A 20611-nucleotide genomic window follows, 5' to 3' on the forward strand; every position below is an offset into this window, starting at 1 on the left:
ATACACACGGAACATAGAGAAATGGAACCTCAACTTCACTAATGCACCTAAGAGCCGCACCTGGACACAGAGGTATCCACATCTGGGACCTAAACATTTAGCAAGAACATAGTGCATCCCTCAGCTGAACTCAGGAAATACTTAAACGACTGTCAGTAACTGTGTCTTGTGGCCAAGAAGCATCCTAAACCCAGATGTCCTTCCTCCCTGCTGACCACCCTCCAATGCCCAGCCTCACGGAGGCACCCAGGTGAGGGGCACCCCCGCCCCCCCCACACACACACAGAGCATGGGGGTCTTTGTTCAACTGGAAGGATCAAGGAAATGGATGAGGTTTAGGACCTGTGTCACAATTTTCCTCACAAGTGAGTATTGTTCCCTTCCTTTGAAAAGTGGAAGTGAAGCTAATCTTTATAAACCAGTACATGTGGCACAAGCCCCATACCTGACACTCTGTAGATGCCTTCACACTTCATGCCATGCTTCTCCACATAATCCACACACTCCCGGAAGACGGCCGGCAGCCGAACACCATCGTACATCATGGTCCTCTCCACTGCATCAGCCAGAGGAATCCCAAAGATGGGTCTGAGATTCGGGACATCTATCTGAGGCAGCTCTGGCTCCTGAATTGGCTTCTTCTTTTTCTTCTTTTCCTTCCACTGTTTAACCACGTCAGCTGCTGTCAAGTCTTTTGACTTTTTCTCTTTATGTTTTTCCTCTTTGTGTTTTTCTTCTTTGTGTTTTTCCTCTTTGGGTTTCTCTTTTATTTTAAAATCCTTCTCTTTCTTTTTAGAGAAGCTGGGCTTCTTGAAAACATGGATCCCCTTGGACCTCTTCATTTTGGAAGGACTTTCGGCTTCATCTCCAGAGCTATCTTCCTGAAAGGCGGCATAGCCTTCAGCTGCCAAAGAAATGCAGGGAGCATGAGTCAGATGTCTGCTGAATGTCAAACTGTCCATTTTCAATGTCTGAAAACAGGACAAAGAAGTGCCACCTGGCCCTAGCTACCTAGCTTTTCATGCCATGGCCAAGCCCTCTTGGTACTCTCAGCAATTCGTTCAACAGCTTCCCAGCTAAAATGAGGCGTTGCCGTGACGTCTCCTGACCACAAGAGGGCGACGAGCAGAGAGCCAGTTACCCTTGCAACTGGTTTTATTTTATACACACATGCAATTGGAATTTCTGCAAACCAAATTATTATAAATAATCATTTATTATCTTAATTTATGTATTATCTACACAGAGGGCTAATGGAGAGAATCCCTATATAATGCACAGCATTCTTTCATCAGCTGAATAAGGCCCTCTAACTTACACTCTACTTAGCTTAGGTTTCTTCGTATTTGGTTCCTATAATGTGAAGCAATCTCCAGTCATGACACGAAATGCACTACTGTTCAGACGCTCCCGTCATCCCCATCACACTTTGCTCTCCTGTGTCCAGCTGTTAAGTTCTTTCTGCAGATGGCAGCTGGGACTGAAGCCTCATATGGGGAGAACAGAACCAGGAAACTCCCTAATCTTGGGATGGTGGCCACTTCCCTGCGTCAGAAGCCCTGGTTTCACACTGATAACTGCTTAGTATCAATATTAGAGTTATCCTTGTTTGGTTTCACTGTCCTTTTTTTTTTTTTTTTAACATCTAAAACTCTCCTTTTCTTTAGCCAACTACCTCACAAGCTATTTTATAACAAAAATGAAAGGTATTGCATACATTTCCCTCTAATTAAAGTACCGATACCACAAACCCCACACCAACCAAAATGGCAAAAGTCTTAAGGGCATAATACCATGACAGAAAGCAACTGGAGTTCTCAGACACCACTGGTGGGAGTGTCAACTGGTACAGCCACTCTGGAAATTGTTTTGCAGGATCTACAGATACTGAAATGAGCACGGCCTGTGAGCAATTCCACTCCCAGGCACATACACAACAGAAATGCATAAACTTGAACAATGACGTTCACAGAAGCACGATTCATAACACACACTGAAGACAACCCAAATGACCAATAACAGTAGAATGGAAAAATAAATTCTAGTATATTAGTGCAAAATCCAGCAATAAAAATGAACAAATTACTGCCATATGGAATAACACGGATGAATCTAACAAACATAACACTGGGCAAAAGAAACTACCCACAAAAGGAAACCTACTTCCATGTACAAAAGTCCAAAATCAGGCAGTGTCCAGATGTGCTGGGCATTCCCTCTGAAGGGGCAACAGGCAATTTCTAGGATGCTGATAAGGCTCTATTTCCAAAGCCTTGTACAATAAGTAATTAGCACAGGTGTATCCGTTTGTGATTCATCAAGTTGTACACAATTTGTGCATTCTATCCAAATGTTATGCTTCAAATACAAATTAACTTAAAAATACGGCGAAACTAAAATCACACTTACTTAAAATAACTCACCTGATTTGCTTTTAACATGCTAAAAAGCTATGTCTAAACGATTCATCCTTACAGAACAGGAATCATAAACGGAATGCATGGTGGCATTTGCTTAAGAAAACGAATACATACTTTTTTCACCATGTACCCCAACTGGCCTACACAACCTCGCCAAGAGAGTAAGACTGTATAAGGACAAATTTTCAATATTTACTTTTATTTAAAATTTAAGAAACCTCCACCAGAAAACTTCACCATTTCTGGAAATTCAGTATTTTTATTTGTGAGAATAACACCCTAAAATACAAAAACTGAGATGCAGAAAAATAAAGAAAATATAAAACAAGAGTCTTTGGATATATTTCTACAAGATAGCAGGTACACATGATTAGAGTAGAAATTTATCTAAACTTTAGCTACAGCACAGAGAAAATGGCACTTACTCCTTTTTTCCTTTTTCTTAAATTTTCCTTTTTTCTTCCCATGGTCCTTCTCATCATCAGACACTATATCGGGAGGCTCGTGGAGGCTGTCATGGGGAGGCGAGGGCTCACCCGTGCGGTACAATCCAGGAAACTTAGTGGGGCTGATCTCCTCAGAGCTGGGGGTGCGGGTGAGCCCACTGCCATGCTCCACCCTGCGGTGCTCACCAGGGCTGCTGGTGGGGGGCAGGAAGCACTCGGTCATGCTGCCTCCCTGACGACAGTGAGGAGGGCGTCTGTTACCTGCCCATCACCCCTGCAGAGGGAGAGAGCACATCAGTCACCCAACGACCACCAAGACACAAGGGCGCCAGACACACACACAACACAGCAACTAATCTTGCATTTACAAATCAAAAATATTTTTCTTCACAACCCTCCTTTAAAAATAATTGTTCATTTTGTCATCTCAAGTTACATTTGTGCACCACACATTTCGCTTCTCAAAGAGTTGGTTGAAAGCACTGGATCTTCAAGTGTGAAAAAAATGAACCAAATGAAAGTGGGTTCTTAAAGTAGGACACAGAGTTTCCTCTCAAAAAGAACCCACCATTGTAATGGGCTTCATTTTGGATTGCTATCCAACATAAAATCCTAATTTTTTTTAAGTTATGGCCAAACAACCATGAATAATAAATTAAGAAGACTGTTAATATAACTACACATGAATAGCTCAGTATCAAAATTTACAAAACAATTAAAGTGATATATACAGATCATTAGCCATAGTTCCGTACTGCACTGGACAATTCATGTTGATAACAGCTATTTTATCTTGGACTGGAATTATGTTGAAAGAAACAATGGAACCCTCATTTGCTCAGTCCTAAAATACACACACAATAGTTTCGCTAGAATGGACACTACAAAGGACAAATGCGGATAAACAACAAGGTCCTACTGTATAGCACAGGGAACTGTATTCAATATCCTGTGATAAACCATAATGGAAAAGCATATGAAAAAGAATGTGTATATATATGTATAACTGAGTCACTTGGCTCTACAGCAGAAATTAACACAAAATTGTAAATCAACTATACTTCAATAAAGAATTTTAAAAAAGAAATAATAAAAAAATCCAAAGGACAAATATAAGAAAAGTCCAAGATTTGTTTGCATTTCTTTCTTCATTAGACAGATGGTACACAGTGCTGTGTTTAAAAGTTACTTGGATTAGTTCTTATTCCTCTTTAATGTCTTCATGATATTAATTTGAAAAACTATTAGAATCACTTGTTTCTCTTTGCACTCACTTTTAAGGTGATTTTGCAATTTTAAAAATCCACAAACACAAGTGATAAGACTGCTATTTCTGACCATAAACAAAGTCAAAAGACAAACAGATGTGAAAAAAATGTGTAAATTATGAGCTAATTTCTCTAAAAAGCAAAGAGTTCTCACAAATCAATGAAAATCTCAACAAATCAAGACACCTACACAAAGAATGTAAAGCAGTTCATAGAAAAATGACTAATATCCACATGAAAGTAATGTTCAAGTACAATAACAGTTTTAAAAACAAAACAATAAGTTACCATTTTTCTAACATCAGACTGGCAAAGAACAAAAAAGGTGATTAATACCAAGTGTTGGTAAGGATGTGATCAAACATTTGGGAGAATATCCACTGACAGCTGAAGCACAAACTAGCACAGTCTTTTTTGAAAAGCAATTTGGCAATATCTATCAAAATTTTATTTTTTAATTAATTAATTTATTTTTGGCTGTGTTGGGTCTTTGTTGCTGTGTGCAGGCTTTCTCTAGTTGTGGCGAGTGGGGGCTACTCTTCGTTGTGGTGTGTAGGTTTCTCATTGCGGAGGCTTCTTGTTGCAGAGCATGGGCTCTAGGTGCGTGGGCTCAGTCATTGTGGCTCGTGGGCTCTAGAGCGTTGGGGCGCACAGGCTTAGTTGCTCTGCAGCATGTGGGATCTTCCCGGACCAGGGCTCGAACCCGTGTCCCCTGAATTGGCAGGCGGATTCTTAACCACTGAGCCACCAGGGAAGTCCCTATCAAAATTTTAAATGTGCTCTCTTTGATCCAAGAATTCCTCTTTTTAGGAACTTATCCTTCAGATATACTTTTACAAGAATTCAAAGATGTGTACATGAAAATACGCATTTTAGCACTGTGACAGCAAAAACAACATAATCTAAACGGCTATCAATGGAAGATCAGTTAAATTATGATTGATCCAAATAATGGAATATAAACTCACACACATGCAATTTCTGAAATAGTTAACAACTGTTAACTCTTGGAAGTTGTGAAAGGGAAGGGAGAGAAAGATTTATTTTTTATTTTATCCTTTCTACATATTTTGAGCCTTACCATGCCCATCTATTACTTGTATTACTATTACTGGTTTTTTTTTTTAAACGAACAGGCCACTTTTTTTAGTCTCATAAAAACTGTGTTTTTTTGGGCTTCCCTGGTGGCGCAGTGGTTGAGAGTCCGCCTGCCGATGCAGGGGACCCGGGTTCGTGCCCCGGTCCGGGAGGATCCCACGTGCCATGGAGCGGCTGGGCTCGTGGGCCATGGCCGCTGAGCCTGTGCGTCCGGAGCCTGTGCTCTGCAGCGGGAGAGGCCACAACAGTGAGAGGCCCGTGTACCGCAAAAAAAAAAAAAAAAAAAAAAAAAAAAAAAAAAAAACTGTGTTTTTGACAATATTTAATAGTGTGGGGAAGGCAATTTTATTTATAGCACAATATCAATTTTTTTTTTTTTTTGCGGTACGCGGGCCTCTCACTGTTGTGGCCTCTCCTGCTGCAGAGCACAGGCTCCGGACGCACAGGCTTAGCGGCCATGGCTCACGGGCCCAGCCACTCCATGGCATATGGGATCTTCCCGGACGGGGGCACGAACCCGTGTCCCCTGCATCGGCAGGCGGACTCTCAACCACTGCGCCACCAGGGAAGCCCTCAATTTTTAAATAAACATGCAAAAAACTGTAAGAACAAGGGAACTTTAAAAATAATTATCTGTGAATTATAAGATTATAAGTGATCTTTTTACTTTTCTGCATTTCATAAGTTTTCTACCCAGTATACATTACTGCTTGTCTAATCAGGAAAAACATTAAACAGGAGAAATTCCATCAAAGGAGCTGTAAGCATCACTGTAATTTTTTAGGTTTTCTTCATGGGCCCTGACTTTCGCTACTATTTTTCACAAGTACATTCTATTTTTCCCTTAATTGAAGAGATGGTTTTGACCATCCCAGGTTTGAGAGTTTAAAGAGAGCCAAGATCCCACCAGCCTATCAGTTACACATCACAGGTGAGGAAACTGAGGTCCAAAGACCCGGGAAGCCAAAGCACAGGTGCGGGGAAGGAGCATAGCTCGACACAGACAGACCACTGACGGGCATCCTGTCCCCATGGACCCGTGTCGTACACCTCCCTGCATGCTGTCTTCCTCACGCCCTGGAACCCAGCCCTCCTTCCAGGATCTTTGCAGGGCCAATTCATACTCGTCTTTTAACATTAAGACTGCAGATGGGCAAAAGGAATCTTTCTGGAGTGATGAAAACGGTCTAGATTTGACTGTGGTGATGGTTACAAACCGTAAATTGACATTTTAAGTGGGTGAATCTTATGGTATGTAAATTATACCTAAAAAAAACTGTTTTAAAAAAAAGATCAAGGGGCTTTCCTGGTGGCGCAGTGGTTGAGAGTCCGCCTGCCGATGCAGGGGGCGCGGGTTCGTGCCCCGGTCCGGGAGGATCCCACGTGCCGCGGAGCGGCTGGGCCCGTGAGCCATGGCCGCGGAGCCTGTGCTCCACAACGGGAGAGGCCACAGCAGTGAGAGGCCCGCGTACCGCAAAAAAAAAAAAAAAAAAAGGATCAAGTACCAGCCACGCTTTCTCCAGGAATCCCCCCTCATGCCCACCCTGCCCAGTCTAAGCCATGCCCCCTTCCTGTGCACGCAGAATCCGCGGAGCACACCTCCAGCGCTGCACAGGCCTTGCTGGGCTTTAATGACCTGTGCGCACAGGGCCGTCTTGCCCAGTAATTCGCGAGTCCTAGCATTTCACACACAGCACAGGCTGCACAGGAAGTAGTCATATGTTTGTTTACTTAACAATCTAATTAGTCTCTTCTATGTTCTCAACAGGCTGTGTCGGCTAACGACACAAAGATGAGAAGAAATGAACCAGCCCTTAGCCTCAACTTTTTTTTTTTTTTTTTTGCGGTACGCGGGCCTCTCACTGTTGCGGCCTCTCCCGTTGCGGAGCACAGGCTCCGGACGCGCAGGCTCAGTGGCCATGGCTCACGGGCCCAGCCGCTCCGCGGCATGTGGGATCTTCCTGGACCGGGGCACGAACCCATGTCCCCTGCATCGGCAGGTGGACTCTCAACCACTGCGCCACCAGGGAAGCCACCTTAGCCTCAACTTTTAATTACAGAAACAAAGAAAGGAAACCCACATTTTATTTGAGTTCCTGTGGCTTCAGGAACTTTCATATACATTAACTAACCTTATATGTCCTGCGAGAAAAGTGTTTTTCCATGTTTACAAACTGCAGAACTAAGGCTCAGAGAAGTGAAGTAACTTACCCTATGCCACACAGCAAGAGATAAAACTGGGATCTGCTTGACTCGAAACACACATTCTTTCCAGTAACCTGCCCTCTACACACACACACAAGAGGGCACACTTATGCCAGGAGGAGCAGGGCATTACAGACACAAGCAGAAACGTGGGGCTTGTTACGAGAATGGCAAGAAGACAAGTCTGATGGGAGCAGTTTCACGAAAAAGCAACAGAAAAGACACTGAAAGACAAGGTGGCTCTGAACTGAGAGCCAACTGGAGCCAAGCTGAGGGGCTCAGGCACCATGCGTGGGTCATCACCAAGTCCAAGGCCAGGAAGTGACAACACTGGGGCTAAGAGGAATGAGGGCAGGACCGCGAGCAACAGAATGCCGGGCGGGTTCGGACCATTCCCCGCTCTGTGCTGCTGCAGCAGCTGGTGACTTACAGTTCAGTCTCCACACTGAACTGACAAAGAAGAGAGTTTTGTTCAAGACGCACTGAACAGATTATCTTGCAAAAACTACTCCAGAGAAACAGCTGTTGACCTGACTCAGCCACAGTTGGGAGGAAAGGAAGGGGAGCGGCTATCGGCACACAGGAAGGAGTGAGGCCCCAGTAGAGGGCGGTTTCAGAGGAAAGAACACGCTGGCGCTGGGACAGTTCTGAGCACTGGAGAGCCACAGCAAGCCTGAACCTCGCTGAATAAGAGGGCAGGAGAGGGAGGCCTCGAATGGTCCACAGTAAATTTCAGCATAAATAGCCAAAGGAAATAAGATAAAACAAATTAAAAAATTAGAAATTCCTACTCCTAGGGCAAAAGGGGAAATGATGTAAACTTGTAAACATTTAAGAAAGAATACATATCCCTATTCCTCCTGGTGAACACAGCTAAGAGAAGACAACAGACTGACAGGTAGAGCAAGAAGGCAGACAGGCTAGGGACCTCAGGATCCGAGGACCAACACTGGTCCCTGAGTTTTCTTTTTGTCTCTACACCGCAGACTTACAGCAAAAGAAGCCAGACAGACGGGCGGGCTCAGATAAAAACAACAACAGAAGCCTGCCCTCTCCAGCCGAACCACCAGAAAGGGACAGCTCTGCCAGACAGAAAACTTTCAGATAACAGTGGTCTACTCCAGCCAAACACCACAGAAAAGTAATCAGGACAGCAATGGTACTGGAGCAAGGACAGACAGACAGGTTAGAAGAACAAAACAGAAAATTCACAGGGACTCACATGTACACAGTCAACTGGTTGTCAACAAAGGTTCCACAGGAATTCAGGGGGAAAGGCAAGTCTTCAACAAGTGGCATGGATAACCATGTGGGAAGAGAGGTGGTCAGCTCCTCCATCACATCACCCACAAAGTGTAATTCATGATAAATCACAGACACGAGACTTAACTGCTAAAAACTGTAAAACTTCTAAAATAAAACATATTTTTGAGAACTTGGGAGAAGAATATCCCAGACAGGACCAGAAAGCATTAACTATAAAATTAAAAATTGACAAAGTAGACTTTTTAACAGAAGCAAACACTTCTGCTCAACAAAAGACACTATGAAGAAAATGAACAGTCAAGGTAAAGACGTGGAGAACAATTTACTGTGTCTATGTGTGTGTGTCTGTGTGTATGCGCCTCACAAAAGACTTACACCCAGAATATATAAAGAACTTCTACAATTCAACAATAAACAGACAATCCAAAACAAAAATGGGCAAAAGAGTTGAGCAAACAATTTACAAAGGAAAATATATGACTGGTCAATAAGCCCACAAAAAAGCTCCACATCACTGAACATCAAAGAAATGGAAATTAAAACCACAATGAGCTATCAACAGACACCATCTAGAAGGGCTAAGATTCAAACAGAACTACAATTCCTAACATTGGTGAGGATGTGGGGCACTGGAAAGTTAAATATATTGCTGGTGGGAATGTACCATTTAACCACTTTGGAAAAGCATCAATATTTGGCAGCATCTTTTACAGTTGAACCTTTACCATATGACCCAGCAATTCCACTCCTAAGCATTTACCCAAGAGAAATGGAAACATATGTTCATGCACAGACATGATCCGAGTAACTTTATTCATACCAGATAAAAACTAGAAACACCTGCATTTCCAGTAACACTGGATAAACAAACTGTAATATGTTCACACAATGGGATATTAGCGTTTTTTAAAACGAACAAACCACTCATACATACAACAGAACATATGAACTTCAAAAGACAGCACACCAGACACACTAGATTACATAAGGTGAGACTATTTATAGGAAGTTCTGGAACGGGCAAACTCACCTCTGTCCAAAGAATCGAGGCGTGTGGTTGTGGGGATGTGGGGGAGAGGCAGGGACTGAGCACAAAGGAGCACGAGAGAACTTTCTGGTTTGATGGCTACGTTCTGTCTCTTGATAGGCCTAAAGTCATTTCAATACTATTGACCATATTCCTTATGCTGCATGTTACATCCCTGGAGCTTTTTTTTTTTTTTTTTTTTTAATAACAGGGTTTGTACCTCTTAATCCCTTTCACCTATTTCAACCCTCCACCTCCCTCCCTTCTGGCAACCACCTATTTGTTCTCTGTATCTATGAGTCTATTTTCATTTTGTTTTGCTTGTCTTGTTTTTTAGATTCCACATACAAGTGAGATCATATGGTATCTGTCTTTCTCTGTCTGACTTATTTCACTTAGCATAATGCCCTCTAGATCCACCCAAGCCGTCACAAAAAAACATTAAACTGTGCATATCACTGAAAATAAATTAATAAAATCAATAAAATCCCTCAGATGGCGGGGGGGGAAGCCATGGAAGCTATATAGAGATGATCATGAGCCATTAAAAAATATGAACTCTCCTCAAACGTTGCTACTCCCACCTTTACCTTCAGCATCCCACCTCCCCCCACACCCAAAATCACTACAACAGGAATGTCTACTTTCAGTCTTTCCCAACTGAAAGCCTGTGGCTGGTACCTGTGCGAAATCTCTCTCCAGAGAAAACTGAAGGTATAAAAAGTTACTTCTGCAATATCTAACAAAAACTATTAAAAGTATATAGCAAAAACCATACATCTAGAATTTTACTTTAGAACCCCCCAAAATTATAACATTGAAATGCAATTTTTCACATAAAGAGAACAGTTATGACAGTTATAACTGAGGTAAAGCCAAAAAAAAAAAGGTTTCATAAAACTAGACTCAAACTTAATAATCGCTTAAAAACATCCACTCCTCCAAAGAACTAGGATATGCATTGTTCTTAAAATAGTCTTTTCTGCTTATGTACCACTCTTAATCAGCACACATAATAATAATCATTCACCCATGCAAAGGGACAAAACAATATAAGTAGGAAAGACAGACTGCTAAATTAAAGTCTCCTGAAATGAGCTTTTGAGAATAACTCCAATGATTTATTAAACTTGATAATTCAACACAGAAAAAGGCCTCGTCCAGAAAACCCATAGCTTGCTTAACTAGTTCACACGTTAAGCAAATCCAGTATTTATAAACTTTCTTTATTAAATACCAGGCTGTAAGTCACTGGAAGCAGCTTTTCCTCATTTTTACGGTTTTTAAAAATAATCTGTAAATTAAGTCTCTAAGTCTCTAACCCAAATCTCTACAAGGGAGTCCAAACACTGATTCATTAGTACCTCACATACTGAACACTAACCAGCATTAACCTACCATCTGGGAATGTCCAACTTTATAAGCAGTATTTGCACGCCCAGTACATTCTTATTCTTCAAATTTTCTCAGAATTAAAGGACAAGAGTGTCCAGATCACAAGGGACCACCCCACACCATACATGAAGAGACCCACGCCAAAGCACATCATGAGGTTTCGGGGTACAGAGGACAGAAGGATCATCCTGAAAGACTCCTGCCAGGCAGGGAAGAGGGCAAGCAACTTACATACAAAGGATCACGATCAACTTGTCAACGGGAACACTGGAAACTTAAAGACAATAAAGGAATATCTTCAAACCTCTGACAAGACAGCTAGTTCCAAGGACCATTCAAGTGCACAGGTAGAATAAAGATGTTCCAGACACACAGTGGCAAGGACTGTACTCCCCCCGTACACTTGTTCAAGAATCCTGATGCCCTGAAATGAGACCCTGATGGGCGGCAAGGAACCCCATGAAAAGCAGGCCTGTGACCAGGTAGTGACACAGTCCCTGTGACCCAGGGGAAGAAGGGCTCCAAGGACAAAGGGAGTCACAGACATCTGACTGCGGAAAAGAAGAGTAAGACCTGGTAAAGAACCGCTGGAGCTTTTGGAATATATCTGTCATGAGAACAGAGTAAAAAGCAAATAAAAATAAGAGATAACCATTAACTCTAAGAAAAAGGGAAAGGTAGATGAGGAAACGAAATTGTAGTCCACTGCCTGGCTCAGGGTCACACAGTATTTGTGTGATCATCACCATGAAAACGATGGGTGCTGACAGAATCAAACACCATGCAGGGCAGGATGATGCCGGAGGGCTGGGGGCAGGGGGCCCGGCGAAGGTCTGAGACACCCAAATCCTCATCTACCCTAACACATAGGTTAACACAAGACGTCCAAAACTGCTATCTTCAAAAACAGCAGCTTAAGGATATTATTTAGATAAAGGAAATAAACACCAAAAAAAAAAAATAGCTGAAAGGAAAAAACTAAGACCGAGAGGGGTGCAGGAGCGAGGCGGGGAACAGTGCAAGTCTTTAAACTGGGCTGGGGTCCCCAAGACCACCCGCAAGGTCGGCGATTCGCTAGATGGACTCACATAAGTCAGCAAACAGTCATGCTCACGGCTGCGATTCATTACAGAGAAAGGACACAAAGCAAAAAAACAAAGGAAAAGGCACAAGGAACCAGGCACATGCTCCTGGAGGTCCCCGGGCAGTGGAGTCACAGGGACATGTGTGAAGCACCATGTGCTGGGCAGCTCCTCACTCACAGCCCGAGGTCCCTGTGGAGCCCGGTCACATCGGTGTTCTCCGCCGGGCAGGTACCGAAATCCCAGACTGCCAGAAAGACGGCAGGTGTTACGCGTAAACCACACTGTTTTACAAGCCGCTGAGGCCCAGTAAGCTACTCTTCTCATTTAGAGGAAGTTTTATATGCTGTAGGGAACAGGTATATAAAGAGAAATCCCCATCAAGGGATTTTTCTTAAAACATGAATATTACTATCCAAGAAAACAAATGTTAAGTCTATAAACTGAGGTGAGACAAATAATCCTTCAGACGAGGCAGATAAGGTTTAGAGGGTTTCCTATCATCCACAGTGAAATCCTCACCATGCAAATATGTGCAAGGTTTATGGTGTGTGCCCCGTGATGCAGACCAGTATACACAGTTACAGGACTGAGTAATTTCTCATGCACACTCCCACAGACCAACTGTCAGCCCATTAGGCTGTTACATAATTAGTCCTTTCAAATCTTCCAGCATTTGCTTAGGTCTATACTTCAGTAGAGATTTTACTCTTGGGTTACTGTTTCTTTTCCGTACTCTCCTTATAGATCATCAAACTTAATCTTTATTTTAGTTTCTCCCCTACCCCCAGGGGCTTATCCAAACAAATAAACTTTCAATTAGCATCTCACATGCCACTCACAGAAATTCACTGAATGACATCGTGATTTAATGTTTTCCACTCAACATTCTCAGTGTCACTGATTAAAACAATATGCCTGAGATAAGATATGTGTGTAAAATCAGTTTAAAAGATGTGAAATTCCGAAGTTCATCATAATGAATACGAACGTATGAATGTCTTTTTAAGGCTGACAATAACTTTTACATGACTGATAAGAAAACAGAAAAATTCACAAGTTATTTTAGGATACTGATATAATGCAAAATGTAAAAATCAATGTCCAGATGAAACAGAAATCTAAAGGGCACAGATTATGCCCATTATTTAAGTGAACGTTCAAACTCTGAGGATCAGAATGCCAGGTGCTGGAAAATGAGCAGCCAAAACATACAGGATCTAGCAGCCAGAAATAATCCCACCTTCTGCCTGGGATGAAAGGCTGCAGAGGACACAATCCAGCTCTACATACAGCTGTCCAAATCAAAGAGTATGTATGTGTATTAAGTATGGGGAGAAAAGTCCACATTGCCTTTACACAAAATCAAAGGTGCTACCATCAGCAGTCACTCTAATTCAGAGGACAAAAAAAAAGTTTTCTTATTAAAAAAATAAATATCATTTGGTATTTATCAGTAAAACAGCACATTTTTAAAGTAATGATATATCCTTTGGCTGGGGGGGAGAGTGGTGTCTTTCCTGCCACATTTCATAATCACAAAATCTATTCTCAAGTAAATGGTAAATTAGAAGTTAACTTGGGGCCGGGGGAGACCAACAAACGTTATTTAATAATTTTTGAAATGCACACCATTGGTTACAACAGAAACTGGGTAAAAGTATCTAGTCCATGGTTCCCAGACAGTGCGCAGAGGCACCCAGAGCACTGTAAGCAAACTCATCCCAGCCACGGGGAGCTTAAGGGAAACAGAGCGGTATTCAACATCTGCCAGACGCTGTACAAACTACCAACTAAAAGAAGTTCAGTTTCAACATGAGACTGTGCACATTCCTTTCAACAGCATACCTCTGTGAAGCTGGGTTTTCTGGGGTAGCTATGATTTAAAGAAAAAAAAGAAAAATGGGGGACTTCCCTGGTGGCGCAGCGGTTAAGAATCCACGGGTTCGAGCCCTGGTCTGGGAAGATCCCACATGCCGCGAAGCAACTAAGCCCGTGCATCACAACTACTGAGCCTGCACTCTAGAGCCCACGAGCCACAACTACTGAGCCCGTGTGCCACAATTACTGAGCCCGTGTGCCACAATTACTGAAGCCCACACGCCTAGAGCCTGTGCTCTGCAACGAGAAGCCACCACAATGAGAAGCCCACGCACCACAACGAAGAGTAGCCCCCGCTCGCCACAACTAGAGAAGGCCCACGCGCAGCAACGAAGACCCAATGCGGCCAAAAATAAATAAATAAATTTATTTATTTATTTTTAAAAAATCAACATGGGACAAGAAGTAAGGGTGGTGCTGTTCAATATGATTGCAAAGTATTATAAGCTGTGTGGTGTCCAATAGGCACACACAGACCACTAATTTTAGTTATTTAAGAGTGAAATAATTTATTTTCTCTTTCAGCTTATGTGTACTATTTTTCAAATGGTTACTAAATTGCCAAGCCATAAGTACGAATTTAGTTGTGTGGGCCTAACAACATCATTGAGCATACTATTAAGCATTTCCATTAGGCTGACACCAGGTCTAAGAGCAAGATATGTATAAGATGAGGCTGAAATATCGTGTCACAAAAGAAAGACGTTATGAAAGATGCTTGGAATCAAGACAAAAGGACTCAGAAGTCAACTAGAAGAAGCTCCCACTGGCCAAAGATAGGACACTATATGAGCGCCAATAAAATTAATAACTGCCATGAACTAAAGTATCAAGTATGTTTAAATCCACGAGTTCATAATGATACTCAAAAACAAAATTTGGGCTTCCCTGGTGGCACAGTGGTTGAGAGTCCTACTGCCGATGCAGGGGACATGGGTTCATGCCCCGGTCCAGGAAGATCCCACATGCCGCAGAGCGGCTGGGCCCGTGAGCCATGGACGCTGAGCCTGCGCGTCTGGAGCCTGTGCTCCGTCCGCAACGGGAGAGGCCACAACAGTGAGAGGCCCACGTACCACAAAAAAAAATTTTTTTTAATAAATAAAATAAAATTCATTGGTCACTTTGGAGGATGCTAGAGAACCATGTAATTATTTGGAATAACTGGTAAATAGAAGGGGTGGGGAAGCATTTATCCTGAATCTGCTATACAAAGTGTTGTTCAGTGAAGTTTCTTTTTATCAAAATCTTCCATCTAATAAAGAAATAAAAGACTGTCACCACTTAATAAGCAATTTAAAAATAGATACTGGCAACGATCAATGACTGCTAATAACACAGACAAAAAAGAGAGAAAATCACACCAGCCTCGCAAAAATAAACTAATGAAAACTTAATCTGATTAAGCCTCAAAATCTGGGGATATGCAATTTAGTTTCTTTAGTTAATACCAAAGAAAAAGAGAGGGGAAGGAGGAAGAGTGGGGGGATGAACTTAAAAATTAAGAGACTTAAGACCAAAAATGAGAAGACAAGCCACAGACTGGGAGAAAATATTTGTAAAAGATATACCTGATATAGGACTATTATCCAAAATGCACAAAGAACTCTTAAAACTCAACAATAAGAAAACAAGCCAATTGAAGACACTTCACCAAAAAAAGATATACAAATGACAAATAAGCATATGAAAAGATGCTCCATATCATGTATCATTGGGGAATTACAAATTAAAACAAAAATGAACGTGACTGAAATAAATCTAGATTTTTAAAAATTTATTTTTAAAAAAAATTTTTTGTAACTGTGGTGACAGATGTTAACTAGGCTTATTGTGGTGATCATTTCACAATATATACAAATATCAGATAATTATGTTGCACACCTGAAACTAATATAATGTTACATGTCAATTATACCTCAAATTTTTTTAAAAATGACCTTAAGAAAGAAATAAGACACCACTATACATCTATTATAATGGCCAAAATTCAAAACACTGACAACACCAAGTGCTGGCGAGGATGTGGCACAACAGGAACTCTTATCAGTGCTGGTGGGAAGGCAGAACGGTGCAGTCACTTTGGAAGACAGTTTGGCAGTTTCCTACAAAACTAAATATACTCCTTCCACACAATTCAGCAATCATGTCCTTGGTGATTTTGGTATTTGCCCAAGGAGTTGAGAACTTATGTCCTTACAAAAACCTGCACATGGATGTTGACAGCAGCTAACATTTATAGAAGTACGTTTATTCATAATTGCCAAAACTTGGAAGCAACCGAGATGTCCTTTGGTAGGTAAATGGATAAATAAAACTGTGCTAGAATCCAAACAATGGAATATTATTCCGCAGTAAAAAGAAATGAGCTCTCGAGCCATGAAAAGACATGGAGGAAATTTAAATGCCTATCACTAAGTGAAAGAAGCCAGTCTGAAAAGGCTCCATAACGGATGATTCCAATTGCATGACATTCTGGAAAAAGCAAAACTATGGAGAAAACAAAAACATCAATGGTTGCTAAGGGTTGGGGGAGGAGGGGGAGAGAAGGATGAACAGGCAGAGCACAGAAGATTTTTAGGGCAGTGAAAATACTGTATGATACCATAGTGATGGATACATGTTGTTATAAATTTGTCCAAACCCACAGAGTGTACAACATCAAGAGTGAACTGTAATGTAAACTATGGCCTTCGGGTGGCAATGCATGTCAATGTCAGGTCCTCACTTGTAACAAACGTCCCATCTGGTGGGGGATGCTGATAATGGGAGAGGCTGTGCATGTGTGGGGCTGGGGGCGTATGGGAAATCTCTGTACCTTCCTCTCAATTTTGCTGTGAACCCAAAACTGCTCTAAAAAAATAAAGTCTGAATTTAAAAAAAAAAAAGTAACCTGAGGAAGCAAAATCTGATGTCATAATATGCTCGTTTTCTTAAAATGCTAAACTTAGTTGAAAAATGTAGCATGGTATCTGCTGCTTTTTAATTGCTTGTTACCATTCTAGGGGGATAACAAAATGGACTCCAGTGAGCTTTTTCCTCATTTTTATATTCACACTTTCTTCTCCCATAATTTTCTGCAGAAAGTCAAAGTTCTTTTTTTTTTTTGGCCGTGCCATGCGGCTTGCGAGATCTCAGTTCCCCCACCAGGGACTGAACCCGGGCCATGGCAGTGAGAGCCTGGAATCCTAACCACTAGGCCACCAGGGAACTCCCTAGAAAGTCAAAGTTCTTGATTCGCTATTTCTACTTTGGAAGGAACAACTGAAAATTACTAACATCTTAAAATTACAGCTTCAATTTATGAGTTTTCCTTTAAAAAGCTTTCTTCCCAGTGGGGGAGAGGGGAGCTTTCTTCCCTCATCTCCCCCTCCCTCCTTTTTCTCAATAGTAGTTACTTATCCAAATATATTTATCTAAAGGCACCTATCACTGGCAGGTTGGCGAAAGAGCTTATTCATAAAAAGATTAAGGAGAAAGTCCCAATCACATAAAAACACTGTTTTTATAACTGAAAAACACACCTCATTTTTAAACAATGGCAATGGCATGCACTTTTATTCTCAACCTGTCACAATATCTGGCTTTCAATTTGTAGTGCTTTTGAATTAATTTAACCTTCAATTGAGAATGAAGGGTCATGCTTCATTACATCAAGGTACCAGCTCTGAAGCAATTCCAAATGAGTACTAGCATTTTTGTTTTTAGTTACCTTTTAGGCAAAAGCTTCATATTTAAATATCTGTACAACGTTTCAAGGTGATCAGTTTGAAGGGCTTCATTCAAACTGATCAAATGTAAAGAAACAGGCCTAGTGCTTGGTACACAGTAAGCACTCAACAAATAAATGCCTTATTCCACAATTTACATCATGACTGTTTAGAACAGAATTATACATGTTTACACATTCTTTGCCTGTATGTGTATAAAACATCTCTGGAAGAATATACAAGAAAATATTAAGGTGTGGTCTCTTCAGTGGTATCTTTAATGGCTGAGGAAAACACAATCATATTATTTCCATCTCACCCAGGCCCCCATTCCTCAGTAAAGAAACTGGGAGATACCCTGATGGAGAAAGAATACGGTAAACAGGAAGTAATACAGCACAGTCGAAGGCTTGACTAAGTACCATCACCCTTCATAGGCTGGGCTTCCCTATCTGTAAATACTGACATCTACCTGGCACGGCACTGCCAAGACTAAACAAAATGGTATTCCTGGTACTCAGTAAGTAGCAATAATAATTATTAATCAATATTTAACTCTGCTATTAACTATACAAAACACTACAAAAATATTTAGACAAAACTTGAGATTTTATAAACTATATCCTCCCCCCCATAAAAGTGTGAAAAAGGAAGAGTTTTACTGCTTTTTCCTTCCTTGACTCCCATTTTAAAAGACCTTCACAAAATCATAAGCACATTTAAAAAAAACACCATAAACAAATGTAAGAAGCCAAGAAAAAACTTAGGGAAAAAATACTGGCACTAGACATGACAAATACTTTTCAAAATTAATTTTTAAAAAAGAAAAATGGTTGAGGATTTGAACATGAAGCACACAAATACTTTTTAAATGAAAAAACAGGGAATTTAAAAGATGTTCTTTTTCACCCACCAATTTTCTAAAGATGGACAAGTCTGATACCCAAAAATGGGAGGGTGTGAAGAAAGAGACACGTTCACACGCTACTGGTTAAAGTGTAAACTGTTACATTTAGAAGGACAATTTAGCAACACCTACCAAAAATTAATATTCTGACCTAGCAATTCACTGTTAAAACCTTAGCCCCCCTTCCCTGGTGGCGCAGTGGTTGAGAGTCTGCCTGCCAATGCAGGGGACACGGGTTCGAGCCCTGGTCTGGGAGGATCCCACATGCCGCAGAGCAGCTGGGCCCGTGAGCCACAACTACTGAGCCTGTGCTCCGCAACAAGAGAGGCTGCGACAGTGAGAGGCCCGGGCACCGCGATGAAGAGTGGCCCCCGCTCGCCGCAACTAAAGAAAGCCCTAGCACAGAAACGAAGACCCAACACAGCCAAAAATAAATAAATAAATAAATAAAAATTAAAAAAAACTTTAGCCCCCAAATACACAAAAGTAAGCAAAGCACTGTTTATGTTTATTATGTTACATCTCTACAGGCACCTCAAATTCCTTAGAAAAAAAGCAAAGAACAGAGAAAGAGAAAATACTAACCCAACAATATGCTGTCTACAAAAAATTCACTTGAACTATAGTGACAGAGGCAGCCTAAAAATAAATGGAGTACTAAATAAACAGATGGAGTGATGTAAAACGACAGCTTAAGGAACTCCAAAAGTTCACCCCTCCATAAACGCAGCAAAACTCGGTCAGAATCAACTTTTTCACAACACTGGAAACTAAGCAAAAGCTTGCAGCAATCCAGGGAGCACTTATTCAAGAAAAACAGCTGAATCTTGCTTAAGAACATAGAACGTTGTGGTATTTAACTTTTTCTAGTCCTATCCTGGGCTTCCCAGATCAGTGGCACCCTTGAAAATAACAGCCCACATTCCCAGCACAGGTTCAGCAGAACAAACCTCATTTGCAAACAAACTGAAATTATTATTCCAGGCTCCCTGGAAGACCTACCTGCTGAAAAGGCTTGCTTTATCTCACCTAAATGCTGCTAACTCAGAACCCCTCCAGGGTAAGGCCACTAGGGGGCTGGCAGAGGTTTTAGCTGCTACCACCTGAAGCATCAGGTAACAGCTGGGGCAAACACTTCGACCAAAACCTTGAGAGGTGTTTTGGGGAACAATGACCTTGAACAGCTTCAACAAATTCCTGGAAATCTAGGAGAAACGTGTGCGCGCAGGGCTATGTACATGCTCAGAAGTTTTGCCAGACGAAGAATTCTTGGTTAGCAGTTTTTTTCTTTCAATACTTTGACTATGTCATCCCACTGCCTTCTGGCTTCTACCGTTTCTCATGAGAGGTCAGCTGAATAATGATATTGAGAATCCCCTGTATGTGATGAGCCACTTCTCTCTTGCTACTTTAAAGGTTCTCTCCTTGTCTTTGTCCTTAAACTAGTTGATTAAGATGTGTCTCCGGTGGATCTCACTGAGTTTATCCTACCAGAGAAAGCCCTCCACCCTCACCTCTGGATAACCTTGACCTCTGTACAAACAGGAAATGAAAGCTAAGACAGAGTTGTAAAGTGGTTGAGTACCTGAAGGTACACCCCCAAGAGATGCACAGCACCCCTCTGAAAATATTGGGAGATGTTTTTGGTACTAAATGTTTAAGGAAATCTCTGTCCAATCATTAGCTGAAGCCTCTGTTCTGTTAGCTTACTGGTCAGCTAATGACTGGACATTAGCTGCCAAAAGAATAAAACAGGAATAAATGTAACCAAGGAGGTGAAAGACGCATACACTGCTAACTACAAAACACTGCTGAGAGAAATTAAAGTAGACCTAAATAAACCCCTTTTTAATGGACTGAAAGATTCAGTATCATTAAGACAACAATGTATTGCTGTAACTCAGTGATC

General features: G+C 41.5%; 1 protein-coding gene across 2 annotated transcripts in view; it reads right to left on the reverse strand.

Moving 5' to 3' along the window:
• The window catches only part of RALBP1 (ralA binding protein 1), a 45491-nt gene that overhangs the window by 19423 nt on the left and 5457 nt on the right, over positions 1-20611 (reverse strand). For both annotated transcript variants that reach the window (XM_081252228.1, XM_081252227.1), the window contains exons 2-3: positions 2846-3140; positions 446-904 (exon numbers count right to left, since the gene is read on the reverse strand). In XM_081252228.1, coding sequence (XP_081108354.1) covers positions 446-904; positions 2846-3089 — 703 coding nt within the window. In that variant the 5' untranslated portion in view covers positions 3090-3140. The remainder of the gene's footprint in view (positions 1-445; positions 905-2845; positions 3141-20611) is intronic.

This window comes from Mesoplodon bidens (assembly GCF_964165515.1).
Source record: "Mesoplodon bidens genome assembly, chromosome: 13".
Classification (NCBI taxonomy): Eukaryota; Metazoa; Chordata; class Mammalia; order Artiodactyla; family Ziphiidae; genus Mesoplodon; species Mesoplodon bidens.